At 42.8% G+C, this 26,030-nt stretch overlaps 1 protein-coding gene across 3 annotated transcripts in view; it reads right to left on the bottom strand.

The window, feature by feature from the left end:
* The window catches only part of LOC131721828 (phospholipid-transporting ATPase ABCA1-like), a 50,997-nt gene extending 28,630 nt beyond the window's left edge, over positions 1 to 22,367 (bottom strand). For all 3 annotated transcript variants that reach the window (XM_059014805.1, XM_059014806.1, XM_059014807.1), the window contains exons 1-20: positions 22,228 to 22,367; positions 14,809 to 14,918; positions 14,209 to 14,302; positions 13,079 to 13,220; positions 12,584 to 12,711; positions 10,335 to 10,456; positions 9,068 to 9,262; positions 8,512 to 8,601; positions 7,825 to 8,062; positions 7,255 to 7,394; positions 6,765 to 6,881; positions 6,493 to 6,678; positions 4,962 to 5,167; positions 4,271 to 4,450; positions 3,764 to 3,986; positions 3,016 to 3,237; positions 1,711 to 1,915; positions 1,289 to 1,399; positions 909 to 1,080; positions 521 to 652 (exon numbers count right to left, since the gene is read on the bottom strand). In XM_059014805.1, coding sequence (XP_058870788.1) covers positions 521 to 652; positions 909 to 1,080; positions 1,289 to 1,399; positions 1,711 to 1,915; positions 3,016 to 3,237; positions 3,764 to 3,986; positions 4,271 to 4,450; positions 4,962 to 5,167; positions 6,493 to 6,678; positions 6,765 to 6,881; positions 7,255 to 7,394; positions 7,825 to 8,062; positions 8,512 to 8,601; positions 9,068 to 9,262; positions 10,335 to 10,456; positions 12,584 to 12,711; positions 13,079 to 13,220; positions 14,209 to 14,302; positions 14,809 to 14,874 — 2,969 coding nt within the window. In that variant the 5' untranslated portion in view covers positions 14,875 to 14,918; positions 22,228 to 22,367. The remainder of the gene's footprint in view (positions 1 to 520; positions 653 to 908; positions 1,081 to 1,288; positions 1,400 to 1,710; positions 1,916 to 3,015; positions 3,238 to 3,763; positions 3,987 to 4,270; positions 4,451 to 4,961; positions 5,168 to 6,492; positions 6,679 to 6,764; positions 6,882 to 7,254; positions 7,395 to 7,824; positions 8,063 to 8,511; positions 8,602 to 9,067; positions 9,263 to 10,334; positions 10,457 to 12,583; positions 12,712 to 13,078; positions 13,221 to 14,208; positions 14,303 to 14,808; positions 14,919 to 22,227) is intronic.
* Between the last annotated feature and the right edge of the window lie 3,663 nt (positions 22,368 to 26,030).

Genomic DNA, 26,030 nt, shown 5'->3' with positions numbered 1-26,030 from the left:
ATTGTTTCACTCAGTTTGCTTGCTTTTAAAGTAACAAGTGTCTGTACTGTATATAATATGCTGTGCTACACTTTGCTGTACTGTTATCATGCTAAACCGCAAACAACTTCTACAAGTGACAAACTGCATCTCTATGATCTCATTTCACACTGCTAAACCACTTCCATGTCTGAAATTATATCTGAGAGATTCCACTGGGAGGTAGTGTGGCCTAGTGGTTAGAGCTGAGGGACTGGGAGGCAGTATGGCCTAGTGGTTAGAGCTGAGGGACTGGGAGGGAGGCAGTGTGGTCTAATGGTTAGAGCTGAGAGACTAGGATGGAGGCAGTGTGGTCTAGTGCTTAGCGCTGAGGGACTGGGAGGCAGTGGGGCATATAGGGGTGTCACATTCATATGTGTACACAATTTCACTAGAAGCAATCTTTTAGAAATACAGAGTTTAAGGGTGCAACCCTGATTTCAGATGAACACAAGACTACAAAGACAAGGTGTTGTTGGGCTCTCAGAGCTTCTTCACCTACATGTCAAAGAGGACGTTGTGCTGAGGACACATTCCCAGGGTTTTCCGGATGGAGTCCATTTCCGTGCGGATGTCCTTTCCCTGGATATAGGCCGTCCCAGCAGAGGGGGGGAACAATCCAGTGAGGATGGACCTGGGGAGAGGGAGCAGGAGTTTGACAGCCAAACCAAATAGATATCTCTGAGCAGATTCTAGCCATGCCTCTGCCCTTTCGTTGAGACCAAACCCCTTTAGAAGCAGAATGTAGACATGACCAGACCCCTCCCATCTCCATGACCACACCAATCACAATGCAGAATACAGCCATGCCCCGCCTCTTCACTAAGACTCACCAATGAATGTAGAATCTAGTCATGTTCCCACCCCTTCACCAATCTCCCTGCACTCACATGGTGGTGGTCTTGCCTGCCCCGTTGTGCCCCAGGAAGGAGGTGATCTGGCCCTGGTAGAAGTTGAGGTTCAGCCCGTTGACGGCCAGCTTGGCCCCGGAGCTGTACACCTTCACCAGGTTCTGGATGGACACTCCCAGGGGGAGGTGACTTGGCTCAGCCTCCAGACACACTGTAACAAGCACATGGAGATCAAGGAGACTCATGAAGATGGCCCGAGGCTTACCCAGCTACCTTCATTTATGGAATAACTACAGTACACAGTGAATGCTCATGGCGTTTATGTATTTGCAATAACATAACCTACATGATCAAGATTTTCATCCTTGTTAGATTTTAAATAAAAACACTGAACTGTAAAGTAGAACAACTGCTCTTACCTTCTTCCTTGTTGGTGGGTGGAATTGACAGGGGAACATCCGAGAGAGACTCCCCAAACCAGTAACTCCGGAGAAACAGGAAATTCCAGGGCTTCGGAATCCCAAACTGACCTTCAATAATGAGAATGAGGGATTCCAATTTACTTTGACAAGAAGAGTAACTGTGCATGAAAACATTGTATACTTGCAATGGCAGTGCCATCTTTAAACTATCATATGTAAGTGGTTTTACTTCATTTGATCATGATGACAGATCGTATATTAAGAAGAAAAAAAAAACACTGTCAAATTGTTATTGATTGTAATAAACAGATTTTATTCTATTTAATTAATCCCTAACATGTTCAAACACTTTAAAAAGGGAATTACAATGAAAGTATGAGTATCTGCACACCCCTAATATATTATCCAGCCTCACTCACCCGGGAAGACAGCCTCTATGTAGCAGGTAGCCAGGCCGTAGATCACTGCGTCCACCAGCAGGAGCAGGATGGAGGTGCTGAAGCTGTAGCGATCCCCCTCGACAGGGCTGGAACCCAGATTAGACCACTGGATACCCACGCCCTGCTCCTCGTACAGAGAGAAATACTCACAGCCAAACCCGAAGGCTACAGGAGACAGCAGGCTCTGCAGGGGCGCACAGGAAGCGAGTATTACACTCTGGATCGGGGCTAACAGCACAGTACACTCTGGATCGGTGCTAACAGCACAGTACACTCTGGATCGGTGCTAACAGCACAGTACACTCTGGATCGGGGCTAACAGCACAGTACACTCTGGATCGGGGCTAACAGCACAGTACACTCTGGATCAGGGCTAACAGCACAGTACACTCTGGATTGGGGCTAACAGCACAGTACACTCTGGATCGGGGCGAACAGCACAGTACAATGTCATGTCCAGTTATAAGTAGGCTTACTTCTTTTCAATGTCTAATATTTCAGGGGCTCACTAAATACTGTAATAAAAATCTCCTTTTACAGTAACGTATTTAATTGAAACATCATGAACTCTATGATGCTGTCCCTCCACCGTGGTAATTTTGCTATTAAATTTGCTACTAAATTCAATAATTTTACATTTATTTGCTTCTGACCAGCAGCTGACCAAACGCGACTCAGGCAGGGGTATACAAGCGACACAAGGAAAATCACAGCAAATGAAATGGGTGTCAGTCTTTACTGGCCTGTTTCCAATGTTGACTGGTACCAGAGGCCGCCCAACTCAATTATAGCGTGTCGTCAACCCAGCTGGTCAGAACAACTCATTAACCGAAAGCAGTGAAACCTGCTGGATAATTAACAGGTTTCCAAAAACCTACCATGGAAACCGAACACCCGAGGGACAGGAAATGAGCAACTGTCTGAAAAGCAACTTGGTATTTGTGCGAAATATCAAGTTCTATTAAAAGAGAGAGCTGAGGCCATGGGGGTGCTTTAAATTCTGTCACTAGGATACGATGACAGAAATCCCAGTTTCAGTAATGCTCTCAAAATCATGTCTAACCTACAGGTTTAATCTGGTGTACTAGATGTTAATGGGTTACGCTCTGGCTGTACTTGGAAGTCAGACACAAATCTTAAAGCTCCAGGAGTCACAGAGGTGCTTTAAAACGTCTTTAAAAAGTTGATTGACTGGCACAGAAAATGATACCAAGTGAAACAAGAAGCCAAGGTAGCTCTGGTATGTTTCTCTTCAAATGGCCAAGACAACAGAATGTTCCTCACAGCGAATATCCTCATTGTGAAGGTGACGTGGTCCCTCCAGGCCACACACAGCACGTAGGGCAGGTACAGGGAGAAGTAGATGATGCCACCGCATGCCGCCGCCAGGTTTGCTCGCGAGAACAGCGTGCTGATCAGGAAGCACTGCAGGATGGTCGCCGTGGCGAAGGTCGCCAGGAAGAGGAAGATCACTGCCGGGTCACTGTAGGGCAGAATGTCTCCTCGCTGGAGGAAGGTAAACACACAGATACAGATACACACCGCTGCCTCTTACATACAGTAGAAATCTCGTTCCAGTGTCAAACTGGGGCTTCTGCCGGTTCCGCTGCAGTCTACAATCCAGCCTCAACCAGATATTACACTGAAGACTTTTCTGTGTAATTTCTATTTAGTAGTGAATTCATGACTATTTCCTTGACAGTATACTATATTCACAGCCCTAATTTTCTGCATACATATTTTTTTCTGCAATCAGAGATTTAAAAGCCGCTGAGTCCTTTGCATTAGACGCTCATTAGGTTAACTTTCACAATCAGCGTGAGTTGGAGAGATCCAGTTCTTCCAGCCCACAATCCTAACTGTTGCTGAGTCCCAATTGAAATCGATTTGATCTCAATCTCATTTTAAAATTCTATTCAAGTCAAATAGCAGATGGGAAAGTGGCTTTAGATAGCACATCTTAATGAAGCTGAAAAGGGAATTATTTTAGCTGTTAATGTTTGAGCCAGGATCCTGGATACGGCTTGCCTACCTTGAGAATGAGAATGAGTAAGGCTGCGCTGACCAGGAAGGGCAGGAGGCTGCTGATGAACCAGCTGATCCACAGAGTACCGTTGCTCAGGCCCATGATCCTCATGGTCTCTTTGAGTCGTGCCTCCTTCTCGTGCACCACACCCTTGATGATCATGGCCACCGAGTAGATCCAGGCCAAGGTCATGAAGAGGGGCAGCGAGCGGTTCAGCACCCGCAGGAACCTGGAGAGCAAACCATACTGAACTTTTATTGCAATGCGTATTGAGCCCTGATCGCAATCTAACTGCTTTGCATTACAACCAGTGATTTAATCAATGTTCATACCTCTAACTTCATTTCAATATTACTGATCTTTTTATTGCGTTTATTTTTAATGTAGGATATCATGCTGCTGTTATGAATAAGAGAATAGATTTTAAAAACCTTAGTCGTCCGTTTAACTACTATATGCATTTCCTACATATTAAATAAGTAAGTGTGAAGGCGGCACTGCTGCTGTACTCACACATCATCCACGTAGCAGGGATAGGGCATCTGCTGCAGGTACAGCCCAGTGCGAGGGGCCCGGCCCCCGCTCAGGACCCTCGTCACAGCCTGCTCCACCAGGTCCTGCACATACACAAAGCCCCCCCACACATAGCGCAGGTCACTGAAGGGGTCCGCTGCTGGCCCGGGGTCCCAGAACCTGAGGGATGGGAGACAGTGTCACTGTGCGGAGTCAACAGTAACCCCGCCCAGTCTAGAAAGAAAGTTCTCAGTGTGCTTGCCTTCCTTCCAGGGTATCAGTTACACTGGCACTTCTTAGGTCATTTCACCTCAGCAGTGTCTTCAGGGTGAAGCATCTAACTGACTGCATGTCAGTCATTAGGGGAGGCAGCTGGTTCGTTACTGACAGGAAAGAAGATCCTGAAGGGGCGTGGACATTTTCACTCTCCAGGTAAAATGACCATGAAAGTGCATGACTATCTGAAAGCAAGTTCAATAGGAATGACGAGCGACAGCCTTTCTATCACTTCTCACCAGCACCTCTCTGCCTCTCCCCTCTGCCCAGTCTCTTTCCCTCTCCAATCTCCCATTTATCCCCAGAGCCATCTCCCCTCTCAGTTCCTCACTCTCCACCCTTCCCAGTCAGTCCCTCTCCCTCCTTCCCTCTCTCCAAGTGCGTTCTCTCCCTCACCCCCTGTCCCCACACTGACCGGTCTTTGATCTTGTTGGTTCGAGTGACGTCATCGATGTCCATGCGGATCTTGTAGGTGAGGTGGGGCGGCAGGTTTGGGGGCGGGACGTCCTGTAGCTGGAAGACGATCCCCGCCCAGAACTGCCTCTCCTCGAGCAGCTCCAGGGCCCGGGACACCAGCCGCTCCTCTGTGGGGACGGCCTCCAGCTTATTGAGGGACACGCACTGCAGAGACACAGGCAGGGTTACACTCCCTGCACAGGAGTGGAGAGCAGCCCACTACCTCCAGCTTTAAAGCAGTGTGAATCTAGAGTTTACATCTTCTGAGCAACAGCAGCATAGATCACTGGTTTTCTTGCGCTCAAGATGTTTTGGTTATGTATTTTTTAATATTTCATATAGTGATATGCTGATATATGATGCAAAACAAGATACAATGGTTATTTAATGATGGACCACTTTGTTAAAAGACAAAAATTAAGTGGGCTAGCGAGAGTATGTATAGGGCTTCTGTTTTCCTGTTTTTATCAATTTAGTTTTTCCTTGCTTATTTTTAGCTATTTTTCGAGTTATATGTAAATGTTTTGGTTTTTTTTCTGGGTTTTTTTTTCACAATACTTACCCATGCGTTACTATTCCTTCACTGTGCTTTATTACTCTTTGCTATACTTGTACTGCAGGAAACTTGCATAAGGGATAAGGTGAAGGGTTCTGTCTGTAAGAGGTTCTCCCCAGTTCAGGTAGATGTTGCACACCTATTCTGCAACCTAACTAGCTGACTCTTATATTTCGAGAGATATGTTGCAATAACTGTTTATTCCTGTACAATCAATAACCAATGATATTAACATTTAATACAATCTAATTTTACTATTAACATTTACCATTGTTCAAGACTTGTCGTGGATTATAATTAACCCTTTGCGGTCCATTTATTCAGCGCGTTAAAGTATTTTTTTCACAGTAAAACAGGTTTAAAAGGCACTGCATATCAACAGGACACTCAGTACTGCATCTCCAGCCCCGCCCCACCCCTTGTTCGCTGTATTTTTCACATACCTCTTCATAGTAGTGCATACCGATAAATCATCTCCTGATCACTCATGTTATCACCAAACTCCTCAAGCATGCGATCCAAGTCATTATTTTATTACTATAACATCTCTAAAAGCTCTGCCAATGTCTGTGATATTCTTTGAGCGCTGGATGCGGAAGCAGCTATCTTGTTTGTTTATTTCCGTGTTATCTATGTGGTGCCGGGGCTATGTGTATTCATGTGATACGCCCCTCCTTTTTCTTTTTCAGCTTCTCTCGGCTCCTATCGGTCTCACTCTGCCATTGAATGGTTTTCTCGGCTTTTTCGACTAGAGACCTGTTTTTTACGTCTTTTTGATGATGTCGGACAGGGTCCGACATTGGACCGGAAAGGGAAAATTGCAGGACCACTAAGAGTTAATACAAGGATTAGGATATTTGCTATAACTAGAATTATATTTAATACCACAAAGGCCTGCAGAGATCTCTTGTGATTTAGGTCCAGTGCAGAGTACCTGGATAAACTGGGAGAGAGTGGTCACTATCTCGTCCACCTCCCGGTACGTGTCTCTCCAGGTAGAGTTGGAACCAGCCTCAGGGGGCCTAGTGGACAGGAAGTGGGCAATGCGGGCGGCAGTCCAGGAAGTGTCCGCAAGGCGAAGGTCAACAAGGCCAGCGACCTCCGGGGTCTTCAACAGGTCCTGGAAGACAACGAAACCCCTCTCAGGTCTTCAGCTCCTTTGTTATTTGGTCACAAAAAGCCAGCTGAGGATCATGACAGCCTTACCTGCAGCATTTGGATCTCCAGGCTGCTCTCCATAAAGGTCCTGATTCGTGGTCCAAGCTCCTGCCAAGCTCCTCTCACCTCCTCCAGCACCGACAGGTCCTCGAACGTCCGGTTAACCTGAGCACAGGACAGGGGTATAGGGGCAGTGATACCAGGGCTTACACAGCAGGGTTTAGGGAACAGGACAGGGCTTACAGAGCAGGCTTAGTCCCTGTTAAAACTCTAGCAGCAGCGTTTTGTACAAGTTGCAGATGAGAAATAACATGACTATGAGTACCAGAGAATGGGGCATTACAGTAATCAATCCCTGAAGATACAAGAGCATGCATCAGCTTCTCAGCATCTGGTCAGGAAAGAATACTTTAATTTGGCGATATTTCTTAGATGAAAGAACGATAGAGATTTTGGTAACATTTCTAATGTGTGGTTCAAAAGAAAGATATTTGATTAGTGTTGAAGTGTGTTTCTTCAGAGATTGCAAGTTCCCTACCTCTTTCATGATGCTGCGTGTGGCTGGCGTGTCAGGTGTGTACAGCAGCTTCCCAATGAACAGAGGCTTGATCCCACGCCAGATGATACGGGAGAGCGGGTTCGACTCCAGGCCGCGGATCAGATCCCTGCAGTACGGGGCTGAAGCACAAACAGGGATAGTGACACACAGACACAGGGATAGTGACACACATACAGTGACACACTGACACAGGGATAGAGACACACACGTACAGTCACACTGACACAGGGATAGAGACACACATACAGTGACACACAGACACATGGATAGACACACACACACACACACACATACAGTGACACACAGACACAGCGATAGTGACACACTGACACAGGGATAGAGGCACATACCCCGCCACAGTTGTAAATTCAAAATGATAGCTATCAGTATGAGATTTATGTAAGAATGCAAGTGTGACATACTGACTGACAAAATGTACAGACATAGAGACACCTCTATATAAAATGTACAGACACAGAGACACCTCTATATAAAATGTGTTTTTTTTTTTTTTTTAATTAAACCAGCTTTGAAAGGCCCCTCACTCACTGGTGTTATTGTCTAGCTGCACCTCTCTCTCTTCAGTGTCATTGCGTCCCAGGAAGGCCTTGATGTCGTTGTCCTCGTACCAGTTCAGTGAGGGGATGCGCTCCCCTCCCCCCTCGGGGTGTCCACACACGATGCGGGACACCGCTCTGAGCTGGTCACGCGGAGAGCTGGTGGTGCTCCCTCGAGACAGCCTGCTCAGCTCCTCACTCAACTGGGAGAAACTGCTCCGCGCCGACAACTGCAGACACACACACACAGGAACACTAGCCATTAGCATGCACAGCTCCCATTGCATACACACACACAGGAACACTAGCATTTAGCATGCACAGCTCTCATCGCACACACACAGGAACACTAGCCATTAGCATGCACAGCTCCCATTGCATACACACACACAGGAACACTAGCATTTAGCATGCACAGCTCTCATCGCACACACACAGGAACACTAGCCATTAGCATGCACAGATCCCATTGCACACACACACAGGAACACTAGCCATTAACGGTGGTTCGAATTGTTTGAATCCTGGTCTTGCCAAATTATCACAGAGAAAGCTGCATTGGTCTTAGTGAGAAAAATAGGCTGGGCCCTCTTTTCCAGAGTTCAGTCTTTCTGAGTATGTGGGTTGCTGTGTGAAATGCCATTCAAATAGGGGACTCTATATATTACTTGATGCTCACCTCTAACAGAATGGCCCCCAATACCTCAGTGAAGGAGTTCACAGCTTCTGTCACTTCCAGGAGGCTCCCAGTATCGGAGCTCAGTCTCTCCTGGAAAGGGAGGAACACAGAGTAGTGAGAGGTTCTATACAAGCACAGCCAAAATAAAGCAATGTCCTACACGCTTCCTGCTGTATAATAATAACTGTAAAAGTAGAGCTGCAAGCACTAACCAATTTCTTCATCGTATATTGGACAGGTAATCAATAAATCGATAAAATGACAATATTTGTATTGGTCAAATACAAAAAAAAAATAATAATAATCTACTTTTCACAAAAACCTTCAAATACAACTGACAACATGCATGAGCTGGAAATAAAGTGGCTACAGAGTGATGCATAATGCAAAACAGCAATGCTGGGTCAATTATTTTCAATTGTATTCATATGTCGACATTATCAAACAACCCTCTGGTAGGCAATGGCCCTGAATGACCCTGTATATGTGAGTAACAGTTCTCGACACATTGTTTCAGTCTGCGATTTCCAGAGCTGAACAGTTCGCCAGGACTCACGGTGAGCAGCCGGCTGTAGTCGAGCTGAGACAGAAAGATCCGCTCTGCCGTCTGCAGTGTGGAGGCGGGCACAGCGCACAGGCTGGGCTGCAGGAGGGACAGAGGCGCTCCGTCAGCAGGGAGCAGGTACTCGCTGAGCAGGGAAGCATTGCACACAATCTCCTGGAGACGCAGGCCTGAGCCGGCCAGGGACACCTGCAGAGCAAACAGGCAAATGCTTTGGCGAGTGCAGCAGTGTGAACCAGGGCCCGCCCAGTGCAGGTCTGTGTTACAACCACGTTCTGAATTGTTCATTTGTACCAATTACACCTCCGGGTTCTGAAGTTAATCTACTTCATTATACCTGTTTAACCTGGACTAGAACAGCCCTCCAAGTGCCTTGCAGGAGTGGCCATGTCTGTGCAAGGGTTATGAATCAAGGTACACATGGAAGGAACTACTTTGTCACGCTATAAGAAGGAGACCAGACCATGTTTCAAATTTTAACAAGGTTTACATTCTACATTGAACATTAACGTTAGATACAGTATGTGCCACTAGTATTAACAGATATAGGCAACTGATCAGATTATGTGAATCCTGGACAGAGCCCTCAGACTGATACCCCGATGGTCCACGATCATCCTGGAGATATTAGAGGCTTCTCTGTCTGTGTCGCCTGCATGCCCGGTATTTATACCATATGGGCTTAGAACAGAACTACAGTCTATTTTTGTTATCTTACTCCATTCAAGTGCAACCAACCGCTAACCAATCTCTTTACAAGGTTACCATGGTCACTTGTTTACCACATTTCATTCCATTTCTGCACATACATTTGATGGTCCTATTGAGCTCCTTTTTAAGCAGGATTTGGACAAACAGAGGTGGTCTCCGTACACTCCCCGATCATGATACATTCATTAATAATGTCCTTAGCAAGCTTCTAAAACTGCAAATCAATACTGCGACACATGTCTATGTATCAGGGCTGTGAAAGTGCTCAGATATTCTGAGGCAATCCCTTTAACATGTTTTATGACAGCAGGTATTTAATTAACCTGATTTGCTTCCAATCAGTCTTTAAATCCCTCAATGCAGAATTGTCATTGACTAATACTCAAGTGTACAGATGAGGAAATTCCAGCTTTATTTAATACCTGCAGACAGAAAATCTGTTAAAGGGAATTACTCGTAATCCCGCCTTCACTATATAACCAGTGGGCGATCATTTTTACACTGTTACTTTTAGCAAGCTGATGGGACAGATCACAGTTTTGCTGCTTACCATTTGCAGGTTCAGCTGCGCCTTCAGCAACTGGTCAACCACATTCTGAGGGAGGCTGGCATTAACCAACAGGAACTGGGAGAAGGTTTCGTTCTGTCGGAGGAACTCTCTCACAGACGACTCTGCAGCACAAGCATTGCAGGGGAGTAACAATATGAATCACAATATCAATCCATCAATCAATCAATCAATCAATCAATCAATCACAGCCTTTATTGATCCAGATGAGTCAATGGAGAATAAATTCTCATTTACAATGACGACCTGGCAAGAGGCTCCCAAACACCACAGCAAACATCAAGAAGTAAGGAGTAAAAAACAATCAGAAAACATAAAACATAAAATATAAAACTCAGCAGCAACTCAGCAGCACAGACGTCAGTCAGCATTGAGTCGACCCTACTAAAAGCAACCTCAGATACGAACCATTCTAATTTAAACTTTTGTTGAAACTCATTCCAGTCATTGGCTGCTGCAAACCAAAATGAGTGACGACCACAAACTATTGCTACCCTGCATGGGAACAAGTAGTTTAATAAAATGACTGGATCTTATATAATGAAGAAGAGAGCTCCAGTAAACTACGCAAATAAGCAGGCATTCTCCCAATTAAGGTTCGGTATGCAGATTGGTATAAGATATGTATTATGATGGGCTACATTTATTAATAGACTGTTTTATTAAAAGGCAAAATGTTATGAGTAGGGCTACTGACTTTTGGTTTTAACCGATAAAAAACCCGGATACAAAAAAAATCTAATCGGTGAATAGCCAATAAACACCGGAACCCACCGGAAAAATAGTGTAAATGGTTAATCAATTGACGCTGACATCACCCCTTTCCCGTTAAAAAATAAAACCTACTACAAATAAAAATACATTTAGTGCAGCAGTGTGGAGTAGTGGTCAGGGCTCTGGACTCTTGACTGGAGGGCCATGGGTTCAATCCCAGGTGGGGGACACTGCTGCTGTACCCTTGAGCAAGGTACTTTACCTAGATTGCTCCAGTAAAAACCCAACTGTATAAATGGGTAATTGTATGTAAAAATAATGTGATATCTTGTAATAATAGTAAATTGCCCTGGATAAGGGCATCTGCTAAGAAATAAATAATAATAATAATAATAATAATAATAATAATAATAATAATAATAATTTCCCAGCACTGCTGGGCAGTGTCCCGCTTTCCTGCCTTGTATCTATCATTGATTCGTTCTGAATACTTTAAACCTGCCCCAACTACTGAGTGACAGCACATTCCTACATTTCTATTGGAGACTCCACTTGCAAGATTTAAAATGAGATTACAATTCGGAATGGTTGGTTGTTAGCAGGATTTATAGCTGTATTACAGTTAAGATACGGAGGATTTAAAACAGAATTGCAAATTGTGTCGAAATGTAAAAAAATGCCTACACACAAAACCCCCTGAAGAATGTGCTCGTGACCATAAGGACTTCATTGTGGAAGACAGCAAGAAAGAAGCACGTGCTGTTGAGTTACTGCTATATATACTTTAACAGAAAAAAAAAAAAAAACGCTCAAGCATTTTGGAAAGTCTCCGGAAACACTAATTTCATACAGTATATAAAAAACGAAAGTATGTATTTATACCAACTATAAAACACACTTCATTTCAAGAACCATTTGGTGAACTACAGTAAGCTACGTTGTGCTTCTGGTCTTGCATCACATTGCAATCGATACATGCCTCTATTATAATACGAGTCATCATGTACAGAGAGTATCATCGATACACAATCAATTGTTACACCGCCAGCTCTCATTGTCGAGGATCAGGAAAGGAAAACCAGCAAACAAAAGTGTGACTATTTACCATCCACTTAGCACAGGCCTCCTTATGTACATAAGAACATTTGGGTCCATCATTGCAATATCAGTTATTAGCAGTTTTCATATTTCAATGGTCAACTTGTAGGTCACAATAGAGTCTTGGAAACAATGCTTCTTCATGGGTAACTCAAAACAATCAATTAGGTGCAAGAGATAAACTCTTGGTTTATCGTGTATCAATGACTCGTGATACTTTCTTTACATGATGTAACATAGTGTAACAGAGGTGTGTATCGTCTGTGTCGTGACACAAGACAACATAGGTCACTGCACTCGCCAGCTGAGATGAAGAGGGTTGGTATGAATACATGCTCTCCATTAAACAATCTCATTGAATATTTTTATTTTAACATGAATATAAAAACAATGAAATCTCAGTTGTGTGAGACTCTCACTTGGCCAGGCCTCCCTTCTCTCTCTCAGGCTGCGGAGAGCCAATAGGAGCTGCTGGAATTCCCCGGGCAATGATTGGCTGCTGGAGTGGGAGAGGATCTTCTGCGTGTCAGCAAGAAGACGCGAGAGTCTGAGGAGAGTAGGGAATCAATCCATTAGAGGATGCATTTTACTACTGGGAATTACTGGAATACTAAATTATTAGAATTGCACAAATCTATTATTTGATTACTCGGATTGAGCCAATGACTAATTAGCAGAGTGGGGTCAAAACTGGTACTAATGGTGATCCAATCTATAAACTGAACCATGCCATCACTATGAAAGCTACACTGACAGCACCTGTAGAATCTCAGAATTCTATGAGAAGTATGTAACGCGTTTACAGCTTGCTCTGTGTTTTTATTCAAATGGCTACGAAATTCAAAAGTAAAAACCATAAAGCTGAGATAATGATTCACAGTGACCCAGGACCCCCCTGGAAAGCAAGTACCCACATGGAGCTGTTGAAGTTGCCCACCAGGCCAGGGGTCTCTCCAGGTGTGGGGTAGCGGAAGCAGGGGTTGTTCACATTGCAAATGATCCCCTGGATCCAGGGAAGGGTGCCAGCCGAGGGTAGGGGCTTGTTTGGGAAGTGACCTGAAAAATAACAAGATAGTTTAAACCTGGGACACCCACGGAACAGTTTTCCTGAGCTACGTGGGAAATTGCTGCGGTGAGGACCAAAAAATAAGACCACCGAAGGCGATAAAGAACAAACACAACATCACACAAAGAGGCAACGTTAACAGTGTTTGTTGTTTACTTCCAATAACAATGTATTATATTAAGCCATAAGTATACATAAAGATATGACCTTTTCCTATATGGGCAGTCAGGTGTGGCGTGGAGTAGATATGCTTGTCTCTGTGGTGGAAACTGAACTAGTCACAGTGCTTTTATATTATCTGTCCCTACTGCATGCACCTTCTCCACAGAGTTGAATGCTAGTTTACAGACTCAATTCCTGTCCCCCAAATGTAAGCACATTACTTAGGCACACAGAACCACACACAGAGGTTTTATAAATTAGTAATTACACCAATGTGTTTTCAAGCACATAAACATCAGTAATATGACAGCATCAGTTCCTGTGCAGTTCCAGGGAATTAATAATGAATAGTAACAATGAAATGAAGCAAGTAGCAGCAGGGCTAGGAGAAACTATTGCATAGGTTTGTAATAAAGATAAAAGAAAAAATATACAGCAAACCAACATATTCTTTCAATATGCCTAGCTTTTGAACTTTAAGTCTTTAGAGAGTTATTAAATCCACAATTAAAGTAAAATCAAATGAGATAGAGAGTGGAAAGAACAATTCATTTTGCTAATAAGAAATAGTTTTAAAACCTCATGACTTGTACAATGCAAATATGTGCTTTTCAGGTTACCAGAAGCTGTAGTGAAAATTGCCCTGGAGTAAAAACCTGGATGAATGTGGATGTTTCAAGACTGCAGAGGCCTCTTCACAGGATGAAAGTGCATTTCTCTGAGTGAATGTCCGGAGCACGTCCCCACATCTCTATCTGTGTAGAGATCTCTAAATAACGGCTAGTGTCTCGGGGGGCCCGTCCCCGCAATACTCACATTCACTCTGCTCAAATGGAGGGTGTGACCAGCGCACAGAGATGAGAATGAAGAAGAGAAACAGGGGCCAGAGCAGCTCAATCCCCAGCTGGATCTGAGAGAGGGAGAGACAGCAGCTAGTCAGTGACAACTCTGCACAGAAACACTGTGCACCACAGCGGAGCCCCACAGAGGAGTCTTCAGTGACAACTCTGCACAGAAACACTGTGCACCACAGCCGAGCCCCACAGAGGAGTCTTCAGTGACAACTCTGCACAGAAACACTGTGCGCCACAGCGGAGCCCCACAGAGGAGTCTTCACTGACACGGCCGCACTGAGGGAAAGGCAAGGGCAGGGGCCACGTAACCAAAACCTTTTTGCAGCGATTTCCTTTTAAAAATAATGATTGGCAAACTTGCACGGCTGGTTTCACACACCCAGGTTAGCACAAGTCTTGATTTCCCTTACCTAAAGTAACATTCGGTAGTCCAAGCTTAGTACTAATCAGGGTCTGTAAAACCAACCACAAAGTATTAACACCCAACAATCCCACCCCTACTGGTGATAATAATTAAAAATGTGATAAACAAATAAGATAACGATGCGGGCAGTTTGCATACAGTCTGCCGCCTGCGATAGGTGAAGTTCTTCCACAGCAGGAGCCCCAGCTGTATCCAGAAGCCCATGATGTCAAGGAGGGGTCTGGGCTATCTCTCCATAGCACTGCAGCCTGAAGACAGAAAGAGGGAAGAGTTCCATTAGCCACTTGAGGTTTCTTATGTTTTTAACTATTATAATATGTTGTAAATGTACCGTGGATTTGACCGTATTGTAAAGGTTAATGCTGGTGCACAAGCTCAGGGCATGACTGCTTTAAGGTCAATGCTGGCGCATTTTCCTGAGCTGTTGCAAAAGCCTATTGCAAGCAAACTTTGCAAAATCTAGACCCATAGCAAGAAATGGAATATCAAATGGCAAGAGTGTGAATGTTCTGGTTTCACACACCCAGATTAGCACAAGTTACTGTTTAACATTTAAAGGTTGAACTGGTAGTAGACTGTAGAGATGGGAGGTAATTTTAGCACAGCACAGAAGATTGTTTATCTGTCTGTGTAATTTGGGAGCCCCACAAGCATTCAAAGAGACACGCATCTGAGAGCTTCCATTCTCCTCCCTGAACATCATGCTGAGGTATGACCAACGTGACTCCCAATGGGAAGGTAATAAGGCCGATTACCAAACTATTGTTTAAACCATTTTAACATGTCTAATGTTAATCTCTTCTTATGCATGTGTGCTTTGAGACTCAATAAATGTAATACTGTTTAAGTTCAATCATGAGTCATTCTCGTCTTAATTACACTTTATTAATTATAATAATGACAATAATATATGTGTAAGAAATTAAAGCCACAACCACATATTTAATAATTCTCTACCTTACATATAATTAACCTCACAATCTTACATATAACTAAATCAACAAATCTTACAGTATATGGAAAATAAATTTGATTGATCAACACTATTGTAATCAATGCAAACCTAGTATTATAGTTTTCCCCTCAGAAAAACAGGTATATTTATTGATTCAACACTTCTGTGTTTTAATACTATGGTGACATTTTTTGCAAAATGTTGGTTGATTTGACACAGAATGCCCCTTCTTTTAGTATTTCTACTGCAATGCTGTTGGGATTTGTCTCCCACTGATACACGTCCCTAGTATTGGAATGAATGAATACATGCAGAATGACTGGGAACAAGCATTTGTACTTTATTTTACCCAATAATGGGTTTCTGCAATAGTACTCTGCCAAGGCTGGTATCCAATTTTAAAGGAGAACTCCCTTCCTAGCTCTCCGTTGCTTTACACAAATGAAACCCAGACTGAAAACAATGAGTAAACAGACAAAAACAGTAACATGAGAGCGCTTTGTCAGGTAAGAGTTTTAAAAGTTCAGCAATCGGATTAGGCCACAATGGCACCATATTGTTACCAAGGCAACGCACCCTTTCAAGTATATCCAAATGAAAAATAGGTCACCGCAGACTTAAACAGAACTCTTTCTTCTGGAGCAACTTGTGTGAACCGTTTCCCTGAAGTGACACAAGTGCTTCTTCGTGACTCGCTGCCATGCACTGCAGAAGACATGCAGAGCCCCAATTCTACAAGCGTTAACAAAGAACTTGGTTGTTTATCATGTGCTTCTGATTGATTTCCTGTAGTAAGTCTGCTGCCAATGCATGGCTCTTGAGCTGAATAATGGAAAGATGCATTTTCATTTTGAAAAGTGCTTTCCAGCACCACAGCAGCTCGCTGTGCACGGCTTTGGGGCAGGTAGTCTGTTACTGGTTCCTATGCTGGGTCACTTCATCGGAGCATCTGGCAAACATGTCACTGGCTCAAAAGCACATCGGTCAAGAGGGGAAGCAACTGGTTGGATAATGACAGGAAAGGCTGGGGACAATTTTCCCTCTTCGTGTGAAATGATCCATATTGAACAAGTAATTTAGGATTTGTTTTAGTTAGCTAAAACTACTTCAAAAGAATGCAGCAAGCAGATATCAATTGATCTGATTTTAGTGAACACGGCATCGTTGTAAATCAATTGGGTCCAATGATAAAGCTTATTAATGGACTGAGCCAACTGACTAAATTGAACAATTTCTAATTACTGGCCATGTTATGAGTCAGCTGTTCCGTGCATCTGTTCTTATGAATCTTTAACAGGATTGTTACTGACACTGCAGACAAGGTCTGTGTACATATTAGAGTGGCTTTTGATTTTCCAGTAGTGTGTTTTCCTCACTATGTAGTCGAAGTTATCAATCTGAAATGCATAGAGTGTTTAAAAGGGATTGCAGCTGGGGGTGTGAATAAATGAACGTCTCTTGTAAAGCGCTTTGTGATGGTGGTGCACTATGAAAAGCGCTATATAAAAATAAAGATTATTATTATTTATTATTATTACTCTCCCTGCTTGGCCTGGGAAACTGCCTTTATGCACCTCATCCTCTCCTCCTGCTTTTGCACCTCGTTGACTACCAGCTTGCTCCGTTGAGCTGGGGCTGCTTTGTGCCATGTAGGAGGAGCTGAACTGAGACCAAGACCCCCTCTTCCATGCTGAACTTGCCCCATGATATCACCGATTCGAAGGGCAGCCTTTGCATCTGCCACAGCTTCTTTTGCCACCCACTTTCTTCCAGTTTTCAACACAGGTGCTGCCTCCCTCACACATTCGTCGTGTGACTCTACTAATGTCATTTCCAATCGAACCTTGGCGCACTTAAACTCCTCGGTTAGAGTTGAGACTGGCAGCTGCAGTATCCCTTTACCGTACAGTCCCACTCTGCTGAAACAGCGTGTAACTCCTAAGCATTTCCTGACGTATGAACTGGTCAACGCTTCCAGCTTCTCTACTGTTGTCAAGGAAACCTCATACACAGTGAATGGCGTCTTGGCAGTAGACCAAACAAAGCACCAGTTTAAGTTTGTCCGGTAAAGTGCTGCTGACTATGCTCTTCAACCCTTCCACTGCTTGTTGTCTCACTTCTCCCACACAAACTGTGTCCTTTAGGTCCTCTTCATACCATCTCCCAAGACATTTCACAGGCTTCTCAGACACTGTTGGTACCGCCTCACCCTTACTGTAGAACCTCTTATCCACTACTTTACATTTAATTATAGAGATGCTCCTTGACTTAGTGGGCTTGAATTGCATTCGTGCCCATTCAATGTTATTGATTAGTTTGCCCGATAACCGATTAGTGCAAGCGTTCTCATCCCACTACCCATTTTGATGCCCTAATAATTACTTCCATTGCCATGATAAAAGCCAGTGGAGAAATGGTGTATCCTGCCATTATTCCAATTTCTAGACATTGCCATGTGGTAGTGAATTCTGAAGTTGAAAAACAAAACTGCAAATCTCCGAAGTAGGCTTTCACTAAGTTTGTTATTGTCATCGGTACACTGAAAAAATGAAATGCTGCCCAAAGCAGCTCATGTGGTACTGAATCATATGCATTAGCTAAATCCAGGAATCACATGGAACTCCTTCCTCTCCTTTTTAGCTGTTTGAATTTGCTGCCAGATCACACTGATGTGCTCCAAGCATCCTGGGAAACCTGGAATACCGGCTTCCTGTACTGAAGTGTCAATAAAGCAGTTGTTCAATAGGTAAGCTGACAATCTCGGAGCAACAATGCTCTACTTCTTTCCACTTAGGTGTGCAGTCCTCCATTTGGTATTCTGGCGGATTGATGGGATGTCTGAAAGAAACGACATAGGCTCCTGCCTTTTTTAATCTGTGTGCGTTTCCTCGAGATATCTCTCCAGCTCAGACTTCATTGCTTTTAGCGTGCCATTTTTCTCCCTGGTGAATAACTTCTTTGCAAGTTTGAATGGGTCTTTATAAAAGTCAGTTCTCACACGCTTCATTTTGCAGCGTTTCCGTAGGCACTCAGCTCTGCGCAATGTGGCAAGCTTATCTTTTAGGACCCTTTGTAATAGATTCAGTGACTTTGTTCTGCTCTCCTCCATTGCTTCCTCAGCTGCCTCCTTTCTCTAATTAAGTGCTCAATTTCCATCTGCTGTCTAGACTTTACAAGAATAGTTTGTACTTTCTCCTTTCTTTTATCAACTCCAAATCTCTCGCTTCCATATGCGTAGATGGTATCCCCAAATTTATCCAGCTTCTTTTCGACTTCCACCTAACCTTTCCAATGCAAAACAGAGATCTGTGTTTACTGTGTCCCACGCTGATTTCTCAGAAGCTCTTGTCCATTTAACTCCAGGCTTGTCCGTTGAGGTTCTTTTCTCTCTTATGCTGGTTCATCTGACCGGGTTCATCACTAGCTGTGTTTATCTATGACAGGGGTGCTGACATCCTGCGAACTGTGGTTTGCTTCCTGTCGCTGGATTTCATTCGACTGACTTGACTGACTTCGTAAGAAATACTGATCAATGCGAGGCTCTTGTCCCTTCTCCCTCAAGCATTTCATTCTCCCTTGATGAATCTTCAAACCCCTGACTGTTGTCACTTTGCTCCTGCCACAGACACAAACCTGGAGCTCCATGTCTTTGCTAACTGCAGATCTTGAGCTAGTCCTTTGCAAAGTACTCTCTGTTCTTATATCCGTTTCCTTTCCTAAGTTGTTAACCATGTTGTCAAACTTTGAGTCATCTTCCACCCCCGCTCTCGCAGACTCTAGGGGTATTTTTCTCTTTAATTTCTTAGAGGTCTTGGGCGGGTGTCTCCAGCATCCTGTTCCATTTGAACACACAGAGCTGGATACTGCCAGCTAGGGTGGCTAACCCCTGCCAGCCCCAGTGGGGTCTATTTCCTCCTGTCAGCTGTCTCTCCAGGCTGTCACAAGGTCTTTCCCTTGTTGCCAGCTGTACTATTCACAGCAGTCACTGGACGTATCCAGATCTTCATGATTTCCATTACATGAGGGTAGGTGTTAAAAACGAAGAGAAACATTTGAATATACAAACTTATATTACCACCACATACAAAATAGCAGTGGCAGTGGAAGACTTTAATATCAAACCCACGACCTTTAAAGAGCCACTTGTTCTCTTATATAAAGGTTTCTTCTGATTGTTTAAATTCACTTTATTTCTGTTTTAATCATCACAGTCTGGTGACTTTTCAAAACTCTGTAGCGGCCCAGTGGCCTCAATAGAGCCCTCAGAATCATGTCTAACCTTCAAGTGCATCTGGGACATCATAGGCAGAGCCCTGCGAAATTCATGGGAGAATTAAAACAGGACTAACATGAAATTCAGTCCTAAACCTCTAGATGTCCGTGTAGCCACTCCAGCTAAACTGATCTAAAGAATAATTAAGGAATCAACGCATGACATTTGGGATAATTAGAAAACACCCCCACCCCATCTCCAGGACCAGGGTTCGAGACTCCTGGACTAGTGGATCTTGTACAGTGGTTTGAAAGCTGTAACGTTAAGAGTTCATCAAATGTATAATAAAGTAGCAGAATTAATAAATACATACCGAGCATAAGAGCTTCACAGCACAGGTGCCAGTATAAACAAAGAGTGTGTTCAAACTTTCCACAAAGTTTATGGAAAATTGACGAGCTACTACAACCCTGATCAATGCAGAATAAAACCATGTTTTATTCAACCAACTCACACGTTTCTGAAGGCAGTGAGGATTTGAGACACACAACAAGTTTGTAGTTTGGATAAAGAACCCCTCCTGTTAGATTGTATTCCAGGGTTTGATGCTGACTGTAAATCAGAACTGGAGGGATATCAGCTATATGCAAAATGAAACGGTAGTGGAATTTCTTTGATCGAATTTTGGAGAAATGCAGAATAACTATTTCCCAATTTAGCAAAACAGGCTAAAAGACATTTGTCAGTTGTTACCAGGTCTGTGGATGCTGAAAGAAGTGTTTCTCCTATGGACACATTTTCGCAGAGCAACGTCAATCCATGAAAAGACCGGGTGAACCAACTGACCATGCTTAAGTTTAACAGCAAAATATAACGCACAAGAACTGATAATTTATATATTTATTGGTCTTTCATTACGTATTTGTGCCCGGCAAGAAGCAGATATCAAGGAATTGATGTTATTAACAAATGATGTGTGTAAAAGTGTACTGTTAAATTAAAACCTATAAATATTGTATTCGTATGAAATAATATCGGAAAAAAAGACTTCCTTTTAAAATCCTGTTATACGTATTCACAGGGATGTACGGGTTTAATAAACGTCAGTCGGCATCTACAGCGTTCTGTTTATTAATCTGCAAATGCGTATTTTGTAGGAATGGGACGAGCAATTCAAATGGTTAAAGTAATAGGATGATTGTTTAATGATTGTTCATTCAGTGGCTTACTGTGGAGGCTATATCGACATCGTGTGGCGAGAGGACTAAATTACAGGTTAAAAAAGAACAAGTGAAAAACGCAGGGCTCTCATCATAGAGTAACAAATACAAACCATGAAGGCGCTCTAATCCAATCAAAACGCTAGATTTCTCAGCATTCCATTAAATCTTATTTTAGCAAGCTGACAAAAAATCTAAAGACATGGAAATAGCATTATCTATGTGATCACGTGAAAACATTCAATACCATAGGACACATGGTCAACGGTGCATATGAACTTATTTCAACCTCAGGTGAATGCAAGACACACCTCAGGTCAGCAATACCACGCCTTAAGGTTAGTATATTATTACACAAAGACTTCCCATCCTGCTCAGCGTTATTGCACACAAGCAACAGGGCATCTTTGTTCTAGAAGCAACCTTACAAAGTATTTCCTCGTCTCAACAGAATCTATGAAATGCGTAACCCTTACCGTCCGTGCAGTACGAGAGGAAGACATGAAGAGAGGACCGCGGCTCTGTTACGTCATCATCAAACGCTAATCACCTGACAAATGTCACTGGTAGTCGTACTGGGAACTAGACTCACAAATCAGAATATGTGCTACTTAATGTATTTGATATTACACATTTTCAATAAAGAAAGAAAGGCGAATCTCAGTAACAAAGTTGTATATTGTTTTAATACAACTAAAAACTTTTCTCCCGACTGTGTTACAACAGGTGCGCCTACACGGTATTATAAAATAACACTAACACAGCACCATTATGTCGTGTGCCCGTGTCAACTAACGTTAGTATGGCAGATTTAAATTAAATTGTTCAATGCAGCGAGTTGTGCTTTTCATCATTTAAATGTGTTGCAATTGCTGGATCTTTACAGCTAATACTGATATCAATCAATGATGTTACACACAGTACTGTCACAATACCAAGTCCTGCTCAATGGAGGAAGCGGTATGGTTAATTGTCATTTAACCACAGCATGCACGGCTGTCCCTTGAAGTGCATGCACTTTAGTTAATGATCGGGTCCTCCTACTTTAACAAGCTTTCCGGAGACGATGCTGCGACAAGCACTTCATTAAATATTCAACACTGCGCCGACCAAAAAACAAAAAGGCACCTGTTCATTCCGATTTAAATACTCGACGTGTATTTACTTACCTTTTTGCAAACTACGTGTGTACAGGAATCCACGATTCCGCTTGACAGATTACATGACCCGTAACTACGCCGCTTCTCTCTCCCAAGCTTTCTGTAGAAGCCCCGGCTTGACAGTATTTTCATCAGCTCGCCTTTTCCACGCCCATCTCCAGCCGCTGATTGGGTCGAACGCTCCTATTTTGGTCTTTTCAGCACGCCCCTTAGCTGATTCGGGCGCTGATTGGTTGACGAGGCTTTCGAAGCGTTCTATTTTGGGTTATCCTGCAGAGGGGATTGGCTAAAGCCTGTGCAGGTGGTGGAAGTTATACAAGATTACAAGGGGACAACAGCGGTGCGAGGTGATTTAATGAGACCGGTACTGGTTTCGCCGGAGGGCGGGCGTGAAACCGGGACGTCGCAATAAAGCATAGCGCCGATACCGCTGTACAAAAGAGCCGGCTCCTGGAAGGAGCGGATATCGGGCTTATGTCTACGTGTGTGATTACGTCACCTACCAGCCCTGCTGTTGCCTTCCTCCGTGCACGCTACAATATATTATTATTATTTGTTTATTTAGCAGACGCCTTTATCCAAGGCGACTTACAGAGACTAGGGTGTGTGAACTATGCAGCAGCTGCAGAGTCACTTACAACTACGTCTCACCCGAAAGACGGAGCACAAGGAGGTTAAGTGATTTGCTCAGGGTCACACAATGAGTCAGTGGCTGAGGTGGGATTTGAACCGGGGACCTCGTGGTTACAAGCCCTTTTCTTTAACCACTGGACAACACAGCCTCCAATATAGTACCGTATATAAAAACATACCATAAAAAACACACTGTGCACTACAACATAAATATATGGTACAAGATTATACACTTTCCAGTCATGTATTACATTATTGAAACCATTCCAGCTTCTCCAAAGTTACACAGATCTTTGATAAAGCAAAGTTTTTAATTGCTTTCTAAACTTAAGAAGGCTAGGAGAGAGTCTAATTTCCACTGGCATCAAATTCCATAAATGAGCTGCTCTGAAAGGTGCGGCCTCCCAAATTAACTTGGGAATAAAGAGAAATATGGAGGGAACCATTCAAACATAAACTCTTGGTATTGATTCTAACAGGAAGACCAGCTGGAAGGTAGGCTGGTCCAACTCCATTTACACTTCATAAATCTAAATCTGTCACAGACTGGGAGCCAGTGCAGCTCCCTCAGAACCGGAGTGATGTGTGAGCGCAGCGCAGTCCCAGACACAAGGCGAGCCGACATGTTTACAATCCTCTGAAGTCTATTAAACTGGACCACAGGGAGGCCTGAATAAAGGGAGTTGCAGTAATCCAGTTTAGGGCTTAAAAAGTGTTTGCACAACTGTCCAAAAAAGGGAACCTGGCAAAAATGGTTTAATAACTTTTAAATTACGCAAGAGAAAAGTAGAGGAAGTTACCACCTGATTAATTTGGGGGATAAATGAAAGGTGATCATCAATAATCACTCCCAGGTTCCTAGCTTTACAGTAGGTGTAGTTCCATTCATGTTCGGAGGGGTAAAGCTATTCTCAAGCTTCTTGAGAGTTATTGTCAATCCTAATAATAAAATCCCAATAATAAAACCTCTGTTTTTGAAGGGTTTAGTTTGAACTAGTTTAAATTAAGCCACCTTTGACAGGCAGCAATAAACAAAAACAATTAAGTGAAATAAGACTTTTGTCATTTTTTCTTCTTTTTCTCAGGCAATGGTATTGTTTGAAGTATAAAACAGAGCAATGATGAACTTGAACTTTCTGAATGGGGCTGTACTAAGGTACTGCTCATGGAAACACACGTTTACACACTTACCAAACAGTATTCATGCCGATGAACCACAGTAGTAGTTATAGGAAGCAGGAATAATACTACTTAGTCATATTAGTGAAACTATGAAGGCTTAAAAAATATATAATCTTATTTTCGCTCAGATGAAGCCCTTTATACTAAACCGCAGGGCTGTGTCCGAAGGTTCGAAGGTTCGTTCGCTAGCCAGGGATTCGAACACCTTTGAAGGTTCGTCAGACCGGTTCACACACTGTATGTTTTTTTTTTCTTCTTCCTGTTAACAGAAACTGTTTGACAATGTGTGAATACTATACTTCACACATTAAAAAATGCAAAATTCCATCTTTTGATTTGTGTAATGCATATTGCTACCAAATCGTTATACATTACGTTCAACGCTAGATGGCGCCTCTGCCGTGTATGGAGCAGGGCATCTAAAGCATTGGGCTCGTACCTCTAGTGGCTGTAGTGCTTCAGTAAAATATGTACTGAATACCTAGTGTACAAGACAGTGTAAGAGAAGTGCTACAGTGGAATATGTTTGAAAAATACACAATATACGCCAACACTAATAATTTTAATTTCGAAATGCCCCTCCAGCTCGTGTTAACCAGAAGCAAATGAGTTATTTCGCTATCTCGACAGCAAAGCACTGTATAGCGTAAGCTGTATTGAAAGAAATGTCTCAAACCCTCTGCTGTTTGGGATTTTTTTTGTTAAATGTCCAGACAACCAAAAAAAAAGTTTAATGCAAACTGTGCAAGCGACTCGTATCATGGAGGCATAACCAATCTCTGGGGTCACTTGACTAGCGTAAGTTCATATTATTATTATTAATATTTTTAGTAGTTGTAAAATGTGACTGATAAGCTGCTTGGCACGGTGACTGTTCAATAAAGCTTTGTCCGCTGCAGTTGGTGCTGCTGCAATGCAAGCTTACTGTATAGATCGCAAGCAGGCGCAATTACGTGTAATAAACAACATGGATTTTATTTAAATTATAAAAACATGATTACTGTTCTGTATAACGTATTTTAAACTACATGTGAATGTTTTAATCCATTTGTATGGATTACCTACAAGTGAAGGCTGCATCCTGTCTACAGCACTGCGAGGTTAATCATCATTTCATCTGATCTTAACATATAAAAGCGAAATATAAACGTGATATTGCATTATCAAAAACAGAAACAAGCAACACACATTTTGAGCAGGAGTGATAGCGTATATCTCTGAGAAGACAGCAATTCAACGGACTGGCTCCTCGATACACAATACAGAAAATGATTTTCTAGACCCTAATAAACAGCCACGCGCTGCTTATATACAAGACGCAGTACCGTTTGTTGCAAAGTCACATGACACACAAGGCAGGTACAAATAGAACACATGGCACTTCATTTTTATTTTCAATTTTAAAAAACAATTTTAAATACAGAACCAGTTAAAATGATCAGATTATTTCCACAGTTTAGCTGTTTACAAATATTAATCATAGGCAACTTTAACAAACTAAGATTCCAGTTCTGAGTTTGGAATGGATAGAATGCTGCTTTGGAATTGTATAAAAAGATGCATACAAAAAACAACACACACCTTAAAAACATTTTATGTTGGCACCTTCCAAAATACTGTACCCGTATCGATATGGCACGTTGGGCAAAAAACATTTAACAGAAACACATTTCAACAGCTGATTGTTCCCTTGAAAAAAACAGTCATCTAGAAATTCAACACACTCAAATCATACTGTAGGTGAAACTTAAAGTCAAGTTGACAAACTTTCGTCTTCTTGAATAGTTTCTTCTACGATTTACACATGATTGACATCAGAGTGCAGGTAATACAGGACTCATTAAAACTATTCAAACAGTGGCAGACCTAACTATTGCCACCACTCAGCTAAAACAAGAGCAGGATCCTATTAAGAATCATGCTGTTAATGGCAGGCAGTGGAGAGCTGCTGTCTACAGGATAAGAATCTATCCATTTCAAGGCGTATCCATTTTACT

This window comes from Acipenser ruthenus, chromosome 49 (genome assembly GCF_902713425.1).
Source record: "Acipenser ruthenus chromosome 49, fAciRut3.2 maternal haplotype, whole genome shotgun sequence".
NCBI classification, from domain to species: domain Eukaryota; kingdom Metazoa; phylum Chordata; class Actinopteri; order Acipenseriformes; family Acipenseridae; genus Acipenser; species Acipenser ruthenus.
This window is presented reverse-complemented; position numbering and strand designations above follow the sequence as displayed.